The sequence below is a fragment of the Aethalodelphis obliquidens genome, unplaced genomic scaffold, assembly GCF_003676395.1.
Source record: "Aethalodelphis obliquidens isolate GAN/ISIS:26980383/991018 unplaced genomic scaffold, ASM367639v1 scaffold41, whole genome shotgun sequence".
In the NCBI taxonomy this organism is placed as follows: domain Eukaryota; kingdom Metazoa; phylum Chordata; class Mammalia; order Artiodactyla; family Delphinidae; genus Aethalodelphis; species Aethalodelphis obliquidens.
The window spans coordinates 15030845-15051185 of record NW_020837985.1 but is presented as its reverse complement, the minus strand read 5'-3'; the positions used below and the strand labels follow the sequence as shown (position 1 = coordinate 15051185).

General features: G+C 42.3%; 1 protein-coding gene across 17 annotated transcripts in view; it reads left to right on the top strand.

Annotated features, from left to right (window-relative positions):
* The window catches only part of PTK2 (protein tyrosine kinase 2), a 253726-nt gene that overhangs the window by 100251 nt on the left and 133134 nt on the right, over positions 1–20341 (top strand). For all 17 annotated transcript variants that reach the window (XM_027077987.1, XM_027077989.1, XM_027077982.1 and 14 more), the window contains one exon: positions 8328–8415. In XM_027077987.1, the coding sequence (XP_026933788.1) occupies positions 8328–8415 (88 nt within the window). The remainder of the gene's footprint in view (positions 1–8327; positions 8416–20341) is intronic.

Below are 20341 nucleotides of genomic sequence, written 5' to 3'. Positions count from 1 at the left end.
CACCCCTGGGGCCCCCCGTCACCCCGGGAGCCCCCCGTCACCCCTGGGGCCCCCCGTCACCCCGGGAGCCCCCCGTCACCCCTGGAGCCCCCCGTCACCCCTGGGGCCCACTCTTGAGTTTGTGATTTTACTTCTGGGTCCTCGTCTCCGTCTGCTGCTCCTCCCCTTCCTCCATTTGAGCGACTCTGGTCCCTTTGAAATCTTAGTTTTCTGTTTTCTTAGATACTCAGGGTAGGGTCTCATTTGATGGTCTCTTCTCTGTTGCCAGCCTTCTTGCTTGTTGAATACAGTAACCCTTCATCTCACTTCTCTTTCTGCCTTTATCTTTTCCAACTTTTCACTTGCTTGACCTTGGCCACACTGGAGCTCTTACTGGCTCTTGAAAAAACCAAGCAGATTGTTCCTGGTGCTTTTGAACTTGATGCTCAACTGCTGTGTGTACTCGTCTGCCATTTCCGGCCTGGCTTGGACCTCCCTTCGTTAGGGCAGGTGCTCCACTGTCACCTCTTCCCCAGGGCCTCTTCCAGCCTTTCTGTCTACAGAGCCCACTGCCCGCCTGGTACAGTCTCTGTCCCTCAGGGACTCCGTTGTATTCACTGCTCGGTTCTGGACGTGCCAGGTATATAGTAGGCACCCAGTACAAAATATTTTAAGTGGAAGTTGAATCAGTGATAATGAAATTATCAACTAGGAACTGAACAGGACTAGTTTACGTTAGTAACAGTCTTCATATTAACACGCTTCTTGCTGTGTGTCAGACATTGCCTGAGAGGCTTCATAACCTGCCCGTGGTCACACAGCTTAAATGGGTGGCAGAGTAGAAACTGGGTCCATGCACCAGCTCTTTCTTTATTCCTGTGTTAGGTACGTGACTACAAGAAACAGAACATTGAGACCTCCTCAGTCCATGGGTGGACATGTGAGGGTAACTGCAGCTCTGGCTTTAGTTTTGAGAAGTAGGATGTTAATATTCAAATGAAAGTGCCCAGATTCATCAGAATAATTGGATATTAGTTTCCATTCCTGTGGGGTTTTTGAACATAGATTTTTCTTTTTTGCAGTATCTGCTATAATATCTCTTCATATTGTTAAATAAACCTGAGATCTAAACTTGTTTAATGGAGTCTTAGTTCTTCTAAGACCTCGATAAGCAGCTGCAGCACACACATTTGGTCGTAACTGTCTCAGGCAGGATGGCCTTACAGAGATGTCATGACGTGTCATTGGGGAAAGGAAGGGCTGATTTGATAAATGGCTATCCTCGTAGGAAGAATAACAACAAAATTAGATCCTACCTTGAACAATACACGGAAATCCACCTGAGATGGATTAAGTTTTAAAAAAAAAGAGAGAAAGCTTAATGGAAAATATAGTTGAATATGTCTTTGGCTCTAGAGTAGGAAGGTTTTCTTAATACTCCAAAAACATTCACTCTGAAAGAGGAGAATAATAAATTTGACTTTAATGAGGTGAAAACATTCTGTTTATCAAAAGATGTTTTTTCAAAACTGCAGAAATGGTAATTCCCTGGCGGTCTGGTGGTTAGGACTCTGTGCTTTCACTACTGAGGGCGCGGGTTCAGTCCCTGGTCAGGGAACTAAGATCCCACAAGCTGTGAGGTACGGCCAAAAAAAAAAAAGTGCAGAAACAAGTTGCAACTAGGAGAAGATATTCTACTGATCAATATGAAGTCTCAAATTGGCATGAGACTTGAGCTATTTTCATAAAAGAGAAGACAAGTTTGACTAGTAATCACAGGAAGACACTATCGTCTTTCTCAGTGCTCAGGGAAGTACGAATCTAGGCCATTAGATTCCATCTTACACTGTCTGGTTGGCAAAAAGTAAGTTGTCTGACAGAATTAATAGCAGGAGAGGTTATGGATCTGACAGGATCTTGCCTGCCCTGCTGGGGAGAATGTAAATTGGTAAAAAAAATTTGGGAAAATGGCATAGCATCCTCATGACATGCCCTTCTATCCTGCTGTTCCACTTCAAGTTCTGTCCTCGAGAGACTCTTGCATTTCTCTACTAGGCTAGAGACCCAAGAACGTTCGTAGAATAACCAGTGATGGTTAAGTCAGTTGCAGAATATTCACAGTGGAATGTTACACTAGTCAAAATGAATGATCAGGGCTTGCAACAGTGTGGATAAATCTTAGACAGATACCATCGTGTGACAAAAGGCAGTCCCAGGATACCTGTGTGACTGCACTAAATAGCAACACCATTGAGTTGCACGCATCAAAGTGGTTACCTTCGCGGGGTGGGGTGGTGCGCCACGCGGCTTGCAGGATCTTAGTTCCCCAAGCAGGATTGAACCCGGGCTCTGGCAGTGAGAGCGTGGAGTCCTGACCACTGGACCGCCAGGGAATTCCCTAAAATGGTTACTTTTTATGTGAATTTTACCTCAGTTAAAAAACAAAAAGTCCCAGGAGATGACATACAGCATGATATACTTTTACAAAGTAAAAACAAAAATAAACCTAAGAATATTGTTGGGAACACATCAGATGGGTAAGACAATATTGAACATGTAAATAAAGGATCGGGGGAGATGCGCTGTCTAGAGCCTCTGTGAGGAGAGCACCCTGCCCCCTCCCATCCTCTTAAGGGCCCTCAGGGACTTGTGTGGAATCCTCGGGTCCTGAGGCAGAGCCCGAGGCCACTGTGCTGCGTGCACAGGCACGGGCCCTGCTTCCTTCCCAGTCTTTCAGGGACCAGGCACTTGCTCATCTGTCCCTGGGGTCCTGGGAGATCTCGGTTAGGTAGATCGTGTTTGCTAGGATCTTGAGTCAGCCAAAAAAGTTTGAATTACAGTACCATACCTAGTTTATAGTGTAGCAAAAGGTATCATGCAGTTTTGAGAGATTTCTACCAAACAGATTTAAACTTTAAAGTTTTGCACCTAGATAATTAAATTCTAGTTAAGTTTTGATAACTAAATTTTGGTTATCTGGAATCACCTACATGGACTGGTCTGACTTCTGAGCAGGTTAATCAGATATTAAATGGCCCAGTCCTTTTGGTGTAGGATTCAGGGCTTTGAGAGCCAGGTCTGAGAGGAGGCTCTCTTGGCATTTGAGAGAGAATTGTGGGGCTTCTGCAGAGCAAGTGAAAAAGAAAGTCCTTTTCATCGTTATCAGATGTGGTTCACATTCTCCTGCTCACGGCTGTTGAGCAGCTCCTCTCCTCGCTCTGCAAAGGGATGATTTTTTTTTTTTTTTCCAGACCTTTGCAGGAAAAAAAAAAGTCTTTTTTGTAGAGGAAAGGTTTCCCTTTTCAAAGATGACAAAAGAAAATGACTAATGATAGCTTAGGAAGTTTTAGATTGTATTTTGATAGTTGTCTATGTTATCTTGAAATGACATTCCGTGTGCCTATACCTTAATTTGAAAAGCTAGTCTTTCATTATAACACTGAATTCAACAAGAGTTCTTTAGAAGATTTAAAGCAGTAAGAGAGTAAATAGAGGAACATTCTGACAAGTTTGGAAGTGACGCCTTTAAAAAACAGGATGGACTTCCAAATTTGCTGATTTATTAATTGAACATTTATTGGATGCTCCTGCACCAGACACTGACAGCACAAAGATGAACAGATTTCTGGCCGGTCTGTGGCTATACAAGAGTGATGTTTATTGACCAGGCTGGTTTAAAACTCGTTCTGGTGGTTATTTGTTATTACAGCTACAGAATAGTCAGTCTTAGGTATGTGAGAATTTCTTTTTATTCTCAATATGTATCAAAAGTTGCAAAAACAGTACACAGAAATCCTGTGTACCCTTCAGTCAGCTTCGCTAAATGTTAAAATCTTACTTAAACATAGTCCAGATATTGAAACCAGGAACTTAACATTGATACAATACTATTAACTAATCTACAGACGTCATCAAATTTCACAGTTGTCCCTTCTCTGGCCCAGGATCTAGATCAGAGCACCCTGTGTCTCAGTGTCCTGTTGCCTTCTCTAATCTGGGACAAGTCCTCAGGCTGTCTTTGTCTTTGATGACCTTGACCCTTTTGAAGAACACTGGCTGGTTGTACCGTGTTCCCCAATTTGGGTTTGTCTGTTTTTTTTTTTTTTTTTCTCATGATTATATTAAGCTTATGCATTTGGGGAAGAGCACCACAGCCAAGGTGTTGGTTTTCTCACTGCATTTTAGCAGGAAGTCTTCGATGATGCTATGACTCATTTTACTGGCGGTTTTAACTTGGATCATTTGATGTAAGGTGGTGGCCAGGTTTCTCTGTTATAAAGTTATTATTTTCCCCTTTGTAGTTAAGTAATATCTTCTGGGGATGTACAGAGACTGTGCATATACTCTGTTTCTCATTGTATTTTCACCCACTAATCTCAGCATCATTGGTGATTCTTTTTTGCAGTATTCATTACTGTAATTTTTGCCAAATGGTGAGTTTCTGTTTCTACCCTTCCTTCTAGGGTTTTTAAATTGGAAGTCTACTGTAAGAAAGAGCTGTCCACACCACATTGTTTATGCGGGTCATCTGTGTAGTTCTGTGAAATTGTACTTTTGTTTATTTCACTACTCACAGTCTGACCAGCTAATCCTTCTCCTATCAGGGTTATGAGATCTTCATCCAGCTCAACTTTTCAAAAACATTTCCTGCCCCTCCCCATCAGTAGTCCGTTAGCATGTGAGTATCTATCTTGGTGCTCATAGTTGGAGGTAAGACTGAGGAAGTTAGTTGTTGGTGGCATTAATGTTAATATATTACTTAGTAGAAGCAAAAGGATGGTTTTATTTGGGGCATGTTGTAGTTAGCTGCTGCTCAGAAATCCATGGAGTGGCCTAGAGCAGAGACGTGGAAATGTGTCAGGACACAGCCAGGCTCTTAGAAGAGCAGCAGAAGTATGAGGAAGACGGTGAGTTTCACGGAGGAGAAGGGAGTGGCGATGCTGGTGCGAGCGGGCGGATAGGCTGTGGGCTTCAGGTGCTGCGGTTTAAGGACTGGGGTGAGGTGTTTGGACTGGAATTAAAGTGGGAGGCCTTGAGCAAAGTTTCCGTAGGGTTGTGAGGGGGAATATGCTAGACGGTAGTGGGCTGAAGCAGGTACGATCTAAAGACCTTGCCCACCCCCGTGACCAAGATCAACTTACGTTCCTCTCTGTTTCTAAGCACAGGTGCCTTCTCTTAGTTTCATTCTGCCTCTGGGCATTCAGGCATGTTGAAGTGGAATCCCAGGTCTGCCTCCTAATAGCTGTGGCACCTTGGCAAAATTACCTAATTCCCAAAATTCGTTTCTCCCCCATCTATGAAAATTGGGTGAAATAGTAACCTGGTCACTATTTCTGGCCAGTCCCCTCCTGGCCTCCCTTTGGTGCCTGTTGTCTGCCCTACCTAGTACTACCTGGCTAGGCCTCAGTAATGTGATGTTACTGTGCTGGCCATGGTGCCCCTGGTGCTTCCTTTCTCACTGGGATGAGCACCACCACCATGATGAGCAGAGGGTCCTGTGAGATCTGCAGGCTCCTGATCCCACGCCCCCCGGAAGCCCTGTTACTCACTGCCCTCGGTCAGTGACTATAGCTGCATTTGCCCCCAAGCACCCTCTGGCCTCAGGGCCTTTACACATCCCCCCCCCCCCCCCCGCACATAACTGCATAACTCCCTTCCTTTAGATCTTCCTTCAGGTATCACTGAGTCAGAGTGACCTTCACCAGCTCCCTTTATAAAATAGTACTTCATCACTTGTTACTCCCCTTATTTGCCTTTATCACATTACCTACCACCTCAAAGATACTTATGTGTTTGCTGTCTGGCTTCCATCACAAAAGTAGAGACTCTTTGAAGGCTGGTACTTTGTGCCTGTTTTACTCACTAATGTCTTCCCAGCCTCTCGAATTGTGCCTGTAGGTGGTTAGTGCCAAAGTAAATCTTCGTCGAGTAATGACTGATGAGGTAGATGAAGCGTCAAGATGGTTGTGATGGCGCGCAGTGGCAGCTCATTCGCTTCTCCTGGCGTCCTGATCAGGAAATCGAGGCACAGAGAGGTGATGGCAGACAGTGAACGAGTGATGGAGCCAGAATTCAGGCGCAGGCGGTCTTGATCCAGAGCCCACATTCTCTCTGCTTCTGTGGGGTTGTTGCTGATGAAAAGAAGTCATCTGGTTAAAATGCTGCTCACCATTTCTGTCATATCCTGAGTAGTCCCTAAACGTTAGTTGATGTCATCATCAGGATGCTGGATGCTAAGAGCGTGGAGGTGGAGCCAGGCTGCCAAATGTTTGACTTTTGGACCAGTTTTTTTTTTCTTTAAACCATTAAAATGGAGTAACATTAATACCAAAGCCTCCTGCAGCCTGTTTGATCCTGGAGCTTCCAGCCTGGGAACTGGTTGCTTGCTTTTGCCAGCATTGTTCACCTGGTCTGCTGAATGTAAATAAGTACACTTTTGTTCTTTGATTATTATGTTGATTAAGAGAAATGGTTCATATAAGGTGCCTGGTAAGTCCTAAACTCAAAATAAAGGAACCCTGTTGTGCTTCTACAAGTAGTTGCCCAGTGTAAAATATCTGCGGTGAGTTACTGGAACTCCTTCAGAGAGCAGAAGTACAGTGGAACCTCATTGTTTGGCAATTGTGTCTTTTAATAAGACGGACACTTAAAAATCTCAGCAGAACTTGTGTATGTGTATCTTGCATTTTTTCTGCCCTTAATTGAACCAAAAGAATTGTACTGATTACTTTGCGTTGTTTTCCCTGTGAGCCCAATACATTTTTAAAAGATCAGTTTATGAAACTTGTAGAAAAAATTCGTATCTTTATAACCTTTGTGTAGGCAAATATTTTATAAACAAAACACTAAGATAATTTATTAAAAAGAAAAGGAATAAATAGGACTGCATAAAAATCACAAACTTTCTTCCTCAAAAGATACTGTTAAAATAAAAAGATTTTAAAAATAATTTTTAAAAGGTACCATTAAAATAGTGAAAGGCAAGCCATAGAGTGGGAGAGGATATTCACTAAGTCTAACAAAGGCCTTACGTCCAGAACATGTAAAGAATACCTACAGGGCTTCCCTGGTGCAGTGGTTGAGAGTCCGCCTGCCGATGCAGGGGACACGGGTTCATGCCCCGGTCTGGGAAGATCGTACGTGCCGCGGAGCGGCTGGGCCCGTGAGCCATGGCCGCTGAGCCTGCGCGTCTGGAGCCTGTGCTCCGCAACGGGAGAGGCCACAATGGTGAGAGGCCCACATACTGCAAAAAAAAAAAAAAAAAAAAAAAAAAACCCAAAAAATAAGGGGGGGGGTGGGGGGGGGGGGACGACTCAGTAAAAAAGGGACAAAAGCTTTAATAGACACTTCACAAAAGAAGATAACCAAAAATGGTCAATTATCAAATGAAGAAGTGCCCATTTGTGTTACTCATCAAGGAAGTACTAATTAAAACCACTGTGTACTCTTGCTGTAAATATCAGAGGTCCTAAAATGAAAAGGTTAGAAGTACCAAGTAGAGGTGAGGAATAGTGGAACCAGAGCGCCCCGTGCTGCTTGTGGGAGTGTACATTGGTGCAGCTCTTTACCTTACTCTTTGGTCACATCTGCGCTGCCTAGTGTGTGTGTTCGTTAGGATCCAGTGATGATGCTCCTGGTCTGCATCCAGCAGAGATGTGTACATATGTTCACCAAAAGGCATGCATGTGAGTGTTCATATGGGTGGACACACACATACACAGAATGAGGCACAGAGAGAGCATTCTGGTGAAATTCGTTTGTTTTGACCATTCTTGAAGTTTGGCTTCCTGAGCAAAATTACTTTTTTAGAGGAATATAAAGAGTGCTCGTAGCATTATTCTTAATAGCCCCAAGTTGGAAACTACTCAAACGGCATCACAGTAATGTGGATGAATGATTGTGGTCTATTATACAGTGCAGGACTGTCAGCTATGAGCAAACTGCAGTTACTCGATAGGGAGGAGTCTCACGAGCATATTGGTGAATGAAGGAAGCCAGACACACGGGAGTACATCCTTTGTACCTCCAGGCATGCAGAGCTCACCTCTGGGGAGTGGAAGGTGGTGCTGCCCCTGGGCAGTGGGGCTGGAGGGACTTCTGGGCGCCCTCTGGGCCTCTCATTAGGCTCTGTCTCCTGCAGAATCCTCAAGCTGTAGCATACTCACATGCACGTTTTTGTGCTGAAAAAAAAAACATTTACATTGACGGATTAATTGATTATATTTTAACTTATTTTTAAAATAATATTTCAGAGTAATTGGCAGTGCCACACTCAAAATAATTTTGTAGACTATGAATTGAGAAAATGACTTATTTCTAATTGCTTGATTTTGTTAATTATTTTTTAGATATGAATTGAGAATTCGTTATTTGCCAAAAGGATTTCTAAACCAGTTTACTGAAGACAAGCCAACTCTGAATTTCTTCTATCAACAGGTACAGGAGGATGCTTTAATAACATTTTTTTTCTTTGTTTCTTTGAATCCTATTTATTTCATGGTTTTATTTTAGAATTAGATTACACCTAACATTTGGGAGAATATAAATTTGTCACCGTAGGGCAGTGAGATTCTTATAATTAGTAAGAAATTATGAATTGTTGACACTGAATTTTTGTATGCTTGGGCAAATCTTAAAAGATACTTCTTTTAAGTAGAGACAGGAAGTCCTAAGTGACACAACCATTGTTCTGTCTTTAATTCAAGTGTAATTATGCCTGAATATCAACAAATTTGTCAGATGTTTATTCAGAGCCAACTATACCCGTATAATCTCAATAGCACTTTGCACAACAAAGCAGAATTGACTTTTTTACACTAAAAGGAGCTTTCTTTTTACCCCGTGTTAGTTAGACAATAAATACTTGTGGCATAAATGAACCAAAACAGTTTTCCAGTCAAATAAATGTTACTTGTAAGTATTTGTGAAGAGTTTAAAAAAAGTCTAATGAATATCAGCGAGACATTTGTACATACAATTTTGCAATTAAATACGCTGGGAAATTTTTTATTTTAATAAAATTATTCATTAAATGTCTATTCGGGGTCAAGAATGCAGAAATTAATGACATAATCTGTACTTCTAAATTCCTCAGTCTAGTGGATTGCCTGTAAACAGCATCTTTGTGTTCAATCCCGTGCTGTTTGTAAGCACAAATGGTGTGGCCATGCCTGGGCGGAGGTGCTAACACAGGGGAGGTTTGGGGTCCAGGCGGCTCCCCTGCAAACCGTCCTTTAACGCAGCGGTCTCCAACATTTTTGGCACCAGAGACCGGTTTCGTGGAGGACAGTTTTTCCATGGAGTGGGGAGGGTGGTAGTTCAGGCGGTGATGTGAGGGATGGGGAGCGATGGGGAGCGGCAGGTGAAGCTTTGCGCCCTCCTGCCGCTCACCTCCTGCTGTGCGGCCCAGTTCCTAACAGGCCGTGGGCCGGTACCAGTCCACGGCCTAGGGGTTGCGGACCCCTGCTTTAAGGAGTCTCCAACTTTGTAGGTGAGGAAGAGAGGTACTTTAGAAAACGTGGTGCATTTAAATCTGAGCTAAAATGATTTGAAAGGAAACGGATGAGAGAGATGGGACCACATCATGTAAAGAGAGGGTTTTAGGTTTTCTCCTGCAGATAATTGGGAGCATTTATAGAATTTAAGTAGCAAATGTCATGATCAGAATTTTTTTTTAAATAAGACCACCCTGATGTGATGTCTGTACCCGGGATGGATTGGGTCTTGAAAAGGCTGTAACCTGGTGGGGGCTTGTCACCCATTTGGGCAGGAAGCTAGAAAGCTGGGAGGTCCAACGGTGTGGTAGGAAGCAAATTTAGTGGATGGATTTGCTAGGACTAGAGACTGAACGAACTGGAGCATGAAAATGAAGAAGAAAGAGGCCGACGGCGTCAACCCAGTCACTCAGTGTCAGGAAGGAGAAAAGGTGGGCGGGATTCGGTAGGAGGGCAAGGTACATGGTTTCATTTCTCTGTTGAGGTAAGTGGATATTCCTGCTTTTAAGATCCAGCCTGTGAGAGCAGCATCCAGCTCTTGAGATGTTTTCTTGTCCGTGAAGTAGAAGTCATATAGGAAATGTAAGGTGTTAGGTGAGGTACTTGTGGGAACTTTTGAAGATTTATAATAATACGGAGTCGAATGGGAGAGGGAGTTGCGTTCAACGAAGCAGAGTCCTGTTTGGACTCCAGCTGAGCATGTGTGAGGCCTACTCATTACGGAGCGGTTTCAGTTTACAGGCTGCCTCTCTTCTGCGTCCCTGCGTCTGGCCCTCTAGCCGTCTGCCCAGCTTCATATTTTGGTGAAGGAGGTGACAGAGTTTAGTTAACGGATGTATTTATATTGTATTCTTCTCTCTCGTAGATGATCTATATCACTGGTATCTATATCTATATCCATGACTCCTTTAGTGACATTGATTTCCAGGATGCATGAGACGGGCCTAAATAGCTCTCAGTTATTCCTTTTTATAATTTCTAGGCTAACCTAAAAGTTGGCAACTTTTATGTTCCTTTCACACTGTTACTAGGTTGTCCTACTTTTTCCTTTCGGAAGACCTTGCTTCTGTGTATATGATTAAAAGCTAGCACACGTACCGGTGTATCCCACATTTCCTCTTACTAATAGGACGTATCTTACTGCAGTCTGTGATTCGGGTGAGTGGCCTCTATAAAGCCCGAGAGGTGTGAGGTGTCGTTAGCCCGCATACTGTGCCTGTTCTGCATCTCACAGCTCTGTGACTCCAGGTGCCTCCCTTAGTTTCTTCACATGTAGGTATATAACACCTCCTGCATAGGGTCTTTATGTTGATTAAGTGAGGTCTGATTGTCTACCATATACCTGCCCAGTAACACATGGAATTCAGCCTGTACACAGTGCCAGGCTTTAGAGGATTCAGCGTTTCCACTTGGGTGTCCCAATACAAATGTGAGCCGCACACTGTGGGATGGGACACACCTCTTCCTTCCCATGTGCTCTGTATGCAAACCTTCCAGCCCCTCCACCCCACCTTCTGGTTTCATCCATTTCTAGAACTTCTCTTCTTCAGCCTGTCCCCTTTTAAATATTTTAAAATTGTTAAATCTTATGTTACAGTTTTAGAAAGTCCAGAAAATATTCTAAAACGTCACTTAAATTATCTGTCCTAATAATTACTTTCATTTTGTATATGCTTTTATAATATCCTACCAAGTACTTGTAATTTAAGGGAAATAGAAGTGTGGTCATAGTAACACCTCTTTCCCGTGTTGATGGCCGGTGTTACTGCTTATCCAGGCCTATAACTAGTGAACTGTGGCTCTGTTCATGGGTATGGAAGTTGTGATGTTAAATGCTACTGTTTAAAACAGGCCATATAAAAAATAAAGCGTGTAATATAGTTCCATTTATGTGAGAAAAATGTACATTTATTTTACCCTCATCTGACAAAGTTTTAGAAATAGTATGATTTTTGCATTGCTGCTTTGGCAAGTAATTTTATATTTATTTGACTTCTTGTGATAATCTTCCAGTGCAGAGTCTATCCTGGTCTGTGCATGGAAGTTCTAGAACTAGAATTTCTTTCTTTCTAGAACTATTAGAGGTGATCCAAACGTTATCCTACCCAGGCAGTACCCAACTTGGGAACAGATTTAATTTCAGTGTTGAAAAATCAATTAGGAATTCAGAACTTCCTCCTATTTAAACAAACATGCCAAAAAAAAAAGTATAAATAAAAAATTGGCCTTTCAGCTATTTATAGCCAAAGTCTTTTGAACTGAGAATGCAGCTGAAATATCTGTAAGAACTTGTGTGTGGAAATTTTCACCAAATTCTGAGAGAAATTATTTTATAAGAGCCTCAGAATTTGATGACACCCATTATTTAATTTTAAAGTTATTTAATTTTTGATGCAAATATGTTAAGATGCATACACATATGCATACATCTAATTTCACTGAATTCCAAGCTAAATTGATCCACTTTTAAGGGGCTCAGGTTTTGATGACATGTTTAGATTCTGTAACGTCTGATACATGTGTTCTTTCATCTGATACATGTGTTCTTTAGTAAGGTGTGATACTTAGTAATAAAATGAATACCTCTGATCCCACTGCCTAGAGGAAGAGAACATGCCTGATGTTTCCTGGCCCCACGTCCCTGTGACACACCCCGTCCCAACCCCTTCACTCCAGGCAGGCAGCCGTGCTCCTGCACTGTGTATTTATCTTTCTGTCACTTTTGTTTGCTGGTTGTCACGTTTTACAGCATGCGTGTGCCCACCTCAGTTCCGGCCTTAGGGCAGAAGCTGACTCTAGCTCTCCCCTGAGCCCTCTGCCTTCCATCATTGGTCTGAGTAGGTCTTTTGGTTTGGTTTTGTTCATTTGTTATTCAGCTCATAGAAGCTTTCAGAAGACTTGAAAAAATATTTTATTCAGCATTTTTAGTTGTTTTCAATGAGCACTGTGGCCAGGACATTGGGTCCACTATGTTGGTAGAAATGGAAGTGATCACATAGGGCTTTAAAATTTTATCCCTTTTGGTTCATTTCCACACTAATTTGCACTGTGGTTAGAGACTGTGGTTCATTTGAACTCGTTGTTCAGACTCTTTGGACTTGTTTCATCGTCTTGCATGTTGAGATTTTGCCAGGGGTTCAGCTTTGCTTGAGTGAACGTGTCTGCTCTGGCTGTGCAGTGAGCTCGGTAGATAGCCATCAGTTTGAGATTGTTCATTGTGCTGTTCGCAGCTCCCGCGTCTCTGTTCTCTTTCTGCTTGAAGGATGGTGTTGCTGGGAGCACCGCGGTTCTGGTTCAGAACCACATGGGAGTCGTTCTCCCTCAGAACTTCGGCGGTGTTCTCTGCTGTGTATGATCCCTGTGGCTGCTGTTGAGAAATAGCTGTCGTAGTCTATTCATCTGTCTCCTCTCTCTGGGTGGCTTTAAGATCCTTACTTGTCCTCAGTGTTTTGCAGTTTTATTACAAACTAGGTGGGATTCCCAGTTATTTTTCCTGCTTGATCTGTGTTGTGTGGCCAGGACCTCTGGGTTCCTGTCATTTTAATAGGTCCTGGAGATGTCTTCATTGGCGTCTGCTCAGATACTGCCTTTTCTTCCTTCTTAGTTATTCCTCCTGAGATTTCAGTTGAGATCTCCATCAGAACTTCTCAGACTGTATCTATTGACGCCTCTTTTTTGTTCTCAACTCCTGTCTCCCTGAGATCTGGATTCACAGAAATCTTTCAGATCACCAACCCCCCTCAGCTGTGGCCAATTTGATGTCTAGTGCATTTGTTGGATTTTTATTTATTTTTCAAGTTTTATCTCTCCCCCCACCCCCCGTTCTTCAGTCTGCCAGGCCATCTTTTGTGGCCCTTATTGTTAACTAATTTTTCTGTCCCCTCCTTTTTTTTTTTTTATCATTTCCGATGGGGTTGATGTCTCTATTCTGAATCCAAATTGTAACATCTGGGGTCCGTGGGCTTTACAACTGTTGGTGGTGACCCCCTGACTCTTACTCACAGCGGCTTGTTTTCTCGCATGTTTGTTATGAGCCTAGTGTTTTGTTGACCTTCACGTGCGGGGATCTTGAGGGTCTACCCGGGCAGTAGTGCATACTCCTGAGTGTTATCTGTTGTTTCTGTTCTGGAAGAATCAGTATTTTTATTACTTTGGTTCTCTTATCAGGATAGAAGCAAAAGAATTATGTTTCGATTTCCTCTATACTAGTTCCATCCCATGAAAGAGAAAGAAAACTTATAATAAACTACCTTAATTTTATTATTCCTTACTTTGAAATTTCACCCATGCGCACTACTCATCATGCCCCTTGTTTGGATGGAGTCATGAGGAAAACAGCACGCCAGTGGGTGTATTGAGCGTTGGGTTCCTGGTGGGAGATGGTTCTGTGGATGCACGTAGTTTCATTCAAAGATGTCCTAAATGTGACTACCAGTGTGACATGCCACACATGACTCACTAAATGTTTTTGACCCATTTCAGAATATTCTGAAAGATATTAATCAGCACACTCTAAAAATAAACTAGAATCTTGTTATGACTCTATTCACTGTAGAGCAGGTGTGTCTAAAAAAATAATTTTTGATGCCAAAGCTAATGGCTTCTTGTAAAGCAGGAACAGTGCGCTTCGCCTTGAAGCTGAGTCTCGCCTTTGCCGCACGACATTTTATTCTTCTTCATCTCTCGGATTTGTTAAAGGTGTATTTGATTGGCAACCTTCTGCAAGTAGTAGTGGCCGTCAGTTTGAAGGGCTCTGTCCATGTTTAGTGAAGAAGTTGCCGTATTAACTAAATGTGCATCGATGATGCTGAACTTGTGTAGGACCCATTTGGTACCACTGACATTTTCAGCCTCGGAGATGCCCGTGTCAGACATGAGGTTGTCATTGTTTTCTCCTACAAATATATTAAGGTTTACAATGAGTATATCCATTGGTCTGCTCTCAAAAAACGTTAACTGTAACATAATTCGTGGTTTATTTGACAAAAAAAGTTCCAGTGGGAAGCTGAAGAAGACATTGAGTCCAGCACCCTAACTTTATGGTTTGGAACCTAAACTGCAGAGACGTGTGAGGGGCCAGGGCACACTTATATTTTGTTGGTCAATCTTTCTGTTATTTTACTCTAATTTTTTATTTTTACATGTCTTTATTTAGATAATTGTATTATCAGAAATGATTTCTTTAACTGTAGTTTCTTGGCCATAAAGCTTTCTGTCAGTTAAAACATTTTGAAATGGAAGCTCCAAGTGGGAAAGTTTAGTTTAAAACCTGACATTTTCAATGTGAGAATTATTAGCTGTCCTTTTCCATAAAGAAGTTAAAATTAAATATAGGTCTAAGTCTGATTCGTTAGAAGATACATTTTCTGTACTTCTTTAATAGATTTAATAATGTACATTTTTTTTCTCCTTTTCCACTCCTGTATGGTTTCGGTGATTCAAAAAGTTGTATGGTTATTGAGGACTTAGGTAAACTCTGTCATATTTATACTGTTCAACCCACAGTTTTTTGTTCATCCTTCTCTGTAAAAGACTTTAGAAATGGGAGGCAGAAATGGTCAGTCTCTCACGGTCACTCTTCCCTGCTGCTATTTTCAGTTTGCCTTTGGTCTACCTCAGGGCCTTGGACAGATTCTTTCTTTGGTAGAAATCCTGCCGTCTCAGGATCCCCAGCACCGCCCTCAAGGTCAGCCGTTCACCAGAAGGATTTACAGGGCTCAGAGGCTGTTATATTTCTGGTTTTCGTTTATTATAGCAAAAGGATACAGAGGAAAGGCAGCAAAGGGAAGGGGTCTGCGGGGCGATGTCCAGAGGAAATTAAGTGGAAGCTTCCCCGGGTCCCTCCCAGGGGAGTCCCATGGCGCAGCACGTGATGTGTGAAAACAGGTGCAGAGGTTCGCCAGCCTGGGACCCTGCTGAGCTTGGGCGTTGAAGGATTTTATCAGGCTCCATCTCCTGGGCGTACAACACCTGTGTGACCTCAGGTAGGCTCCAGGCCCCAGGAAGGAAGCAGGTGTTCGTCATAATCACATTGTACATACAAATTCTCCAGTCAGACTGGGATGGTGTGGCCCGAGGCTTCAGGTGGGCAAAGGCACTCTTATCAGAACATTCCAGGAGTTCAGGTTCCAGGAGGCCAAGAGCCAGTCATAATCTTGGGAATGTGTAGGGTTTGAGCAACCCAGGCCTGCTGAGTTAACACTTTTCTGCATGACTCCTCTTTCCTTTCCTGGACTTAGATCATTTCTATTCATTCAGTAACTCTTTTAAAAAAATTGAAGTATAGTTGATTTACAGTGTTGGGTTAGTTTCTGCTGTACAGCACCGTGATTCAGTTACAGATATATATATATATATATATATATATATATATATATATATATTCTTTTTCATATTCTTTTCCATTGTGGTTTATTACAAGATATTGAATATAGTTCCTTGTGCTATACAGTAGGACTTTGTTGTTTATTTTGTATGTAGTAGTTTGTATCTGCTAATCCCAAACTCCTAATTTATGCCTCCCCCCTCCCTTTCCCCTTTGGTAACCATAAGATTGTTTTCTATGTCTGTGATTAACTCTTAATTTTAAGTGGTGTTTTCTATGTAAAGCCTTCCATGACACCTGTACATTTCTTATTTAACATCCGATTTTTAAAAATATTTTAAAATTAGTTTTACTGAGGTGTAATTTTACATACAATAAGAATCACTAGGGCTTCCCTGGTGGCGCAGTGGTTGAGAGTCCGCCCGCTGATGCAGGGGACACGGGTTCGTGCCGCGGTCCGGGAAGATCCCACATGCCGCGGAGCGGCTGGGCCCGTGAGCCATGGCCGCTGAGCCTGTGCGTCCGGAGCCTGTGCTCCGCAACAGGAGAGGCCACAACAGTGAGAGGCCTGTGTACCGCAAAAAAAAAGAATCACTAACTTCAATGTACAGCTCAGTGAGTTCTGACAGATGTGTATAGTTGAGCAGTTTCCATTACAATCATGATTTAGTACAATATAAAAATAGAGAAATTGACATTGACACAATACTACTAGGCAGACTACAGATCATGTTCAGATTTCACCAGTTTTTACGTGCACTCCTGTGTTTGTGTGTAAGAGTGTGTGTGTAGTTCTATGCAGTTTTATCATAGGTACAGATGCATGTGACTACTACTGTAATGAAGACACAGAACTGTCTCACCAACACAGAGAGCTCCCTGGTGCTGCTTGGTCACAGCCTGCCCCTCTCCTAACCCCTGGCAGTCACGGGTCTGTTGTGTGCACGTTGTATTTCCCTGTTATTTTCTGTTGCCCCCACTAATAGAGTGTGCCGTTCAGTGAGGGCAGACGTAAAGTCTGCCTTCACCATTGTGTCCACAACACAGTAAGACATGGGTTTTAGGTGCCTAATTGATTCTCTCGAATGACTTATTAGTGATGATTGAGTTTTAATGCTAATGCCCTGATGTTCAAAAATTTGGATGAGATTTATTAGAAGATGTCAAAAAAATCCAAGAAACAAAGGAACTGTATGCCTTTGGAATTTGAGAAATCACATTGGTTTGTGTGTGTGCGCGTGCACTCTCAGCATTAGATCTTCTTAAAAACTGATATGATTCTTCAGGTACCCCTAGTATATTTGTGGTTGCTTTTGCATTATATATGGACAAGAAAAAAGAAACAATGGAAACACTTATTGTCGTACAGGTTTTCTAGCCTTGGTCATCTCCTTTTTTTTTTTTGCGGTACGCGGTCCTCTCACTGCTGTGGCCTCTCCCAATGCGGAGCATAGCCTCCGGACACGCAGGCTCAGCGGCCATGGCTCACGGGCCCAGCCGCTCCGCGGCACGTGGGATCTTCCCGGACCAGGGCACGAACCCGTGTCCCCTGCATCGGCAGGTGGACTCTCAACCCCTGCGCCACCAGGGAAGCCCAAGGAGTTTGTTTTAATTGAGAACTGCCATTGGGTTCCTTCTGCATACAAACACTCCACTCTTTGCTCTCACAGAACTCAAGGAGGAGTGCCTGACAGTTGAGCCAACTTGGCCGACTGCCTCGGATCACTCAGGTGGTGTCTGATGTAGATGGTTATATACACATTTGTCTGCCCTCAGCCCCATTTTCTTTACACACACTATCGAAGACTTTCAGGTCTATTTGATAAATTCCTGTAGCTGACAGAATATTCAGAGACCAAAACGAGGCAAAAGATCTCATGTGGCAGCCAGAGCATTGACTTGGCATATGGAATAAATTATGGAGCAAGTTAGGATTAGTACTTTTATTAGAGATGTGAGTGGTTTTTATATTAAAACCTGTGCTTTAGTTCTGTTGCAGAATAAGGTGAAAAAACTCATGAATGTAAATATGATACTTGCCCACAGAAGGAAGTCCAGATACATCCTGTTTTTTAAGCAGGAAATTGACATCCATATGGAAACAAATTAATTTAATAAAACAAAGAACAACATTCAGAGATATTTGCTTGAAAGACTTGGAAATTTGCTGGATTTGGAGTTAATAAACAGTAGTAATCCATGGTATAAAAAAGAATATAACACAATGACAGTGGTAAAACAAACTAAGACATGCACGTGAAGCCATCATGTTAGACCCTGGGGCTACCAGGGTTATGAGCTGTGGTCCTTACTGGTCATTAATCTTCCTTCTAGTGGAGAATGCCTACACTTTCTGAGAGTTCACAAGAAGGTATAGGAACACACTGAAGCTTGAGTTATGGGGGTCAGTGGATGGGTTTTTGAGTTTTAACTTTAACGCTTGCTGTGTGACCTTGAGTACATTAATTTTGAGTAGTTAAGCTTTCTGTTTTTTATGTATAAAATAGGACTAAGGCCTATCTTGAAGAGTTATTGAACAGACTATAAATAATGTATCTAAAACAGCAGAATACCTGACCCCTGGAATAATAAGTAGTTCCTGCTCTCACCTTCATTCTTCTAAGGTTCTTTCTAAGGCTCTTAACTGGGGATTAGAGTAGGGTCCAACTCACAGTGACGCTGCGAATAGTAAATGAGAGCTATGTATAAATCTGTCTGACATGGCAATGTGAGTATATTTACTGTAAGCAACTATATAGCTATACACACGCACACTTAAATGTCCAATAAATTGCATTTATTTCACAAATGAAAGCATGAAAGTTAGAAATGTTTTATAAAAAAAATGAACACTGAGTGTTAAAAACCCTACATTTTGAAGAAAATTGCATGAGCCCAACATCAGGACGTGATGTGCACAGTGGTTCAGAGAACAGCCCCTCTGGAGCCTGGGTGACAGGGACCTTGCGGGGGGGTTGCTCTCTGTCCTCACAGAGGGCAGCTGCCACAGGGTGGGGGAAGGAGGAAGGGAGGGTCTGCTGAGATGGCTGGTTCCATGGTGGATCCACACACTTGGCAGAAAACATGGATCAGTGCACACAGTGAATGGGCCTCAGGCCATAGTCATACAGCTCTGAGTCAAGAGTAGTAGATTGTTACTGTAAGAAAAAACAACTCGCAGAACTTTTAAGTCACGTTCATAACTAAAGGGATTTTCCATAAAGATCATTGTTAATTTTCTCTTTTTTTTCATTTTTGCAACTAATATGAATTTGGTTTTGATGACTGAATAAAGCATGTGATTACATTTTTCCACCTTTGAATAGTGTTTAAAGATTATAGTAACTAATCTTAAGATAGTTTTGTAATAATGCATTTTCCTCAACATGTAATTGCTGTTCTGCTCTGGTTGCTTCAAAGTCTGCACCAAACCATAAGCTAAGATCCACTGAATGCTTCAGTCAGAACAACTGTGGTGTTTCTCTAACTCACATAAATACAGTCTTGATTCATCTGTCCATTTTTGTGTTTAGTAATAAACCTACTTATGATGCAAAAAAGTTAGTTTTAAAATTTGGATTTATTTTTTGCTATAGAGGAGAAAGAGCCAATTGAAGTGTAAACAGAGTGATTCTAGAATCAAAGCTGTTTACTTAATTTAGTGGGTTGGATAATTCAGTTCTATTGAATCAGTCTTAAATGCCTGCTATATTTAAGGAATAGAAATTACTATTGCTTGTAACTCTTATGGACAATAACATTTACACACAGAGGTATCCAAACCATGGTTTGATGACTTTATTCTTTCATTCATTTACTCAGTCTTCAGTCAGTCAGTGTTTATGGACCACCTAAGTAGAGGTGCTAATGCAGAAAATAGAGCAAAGGTTTCAGAGGAAATGGCGTTTAGGTCAGAAATAGATCACTGCTGGCTGAGCAGGCATCGCCTCCGTCCTGAGAGGAGTGAGTAGATGAGCACACATGCCCCTCAGGTTATAGGTTCTGGTACGTTAAAGAGGGCATGCCCGTCTGAAGACTTTTCTCTGTAAGAAAGAGATGTGGCTGGTTGACTGGAGAAAGTGTGAATCAGTGTGTTGCCAAGCTTCCTAGGCAGGCATTGCCGAATTTCCAAGCAGCCTCAGGCGATCGTTTGAGGTTTGTCTTCGGGAACGTAAAGCGAAGCACAGAGCAGAGTTTCTCCAGTTGCTCAGCAGTAAGCGTGGAGAAGGAGGTGGGTGGCTGGTTTCAGTATTTGCTGGTCTTGCCAGGGAATTAAAATAACGGGAAGAAGGAGGTTGGGAGGTTTGGGGGTCTTTTCAAGGGAAGGTTATGAACTATCACTATAAGGTTGGCAAAGTAGTTAACTTGGGACTAGAAATCTTTTGAACGAGCGAACTGACAGGCTAGGTAGCAATAGAACAGGATCTGTGGAGTTTTTCCTAGGGCAGAGGTCAGCATACTTTTTTTGTGAAGGACCAGAGAGTAAATATTTTAGGGTTGAGGACCAAGAGGCCAAATGGAGGGGAGGGTATTATGAAATACT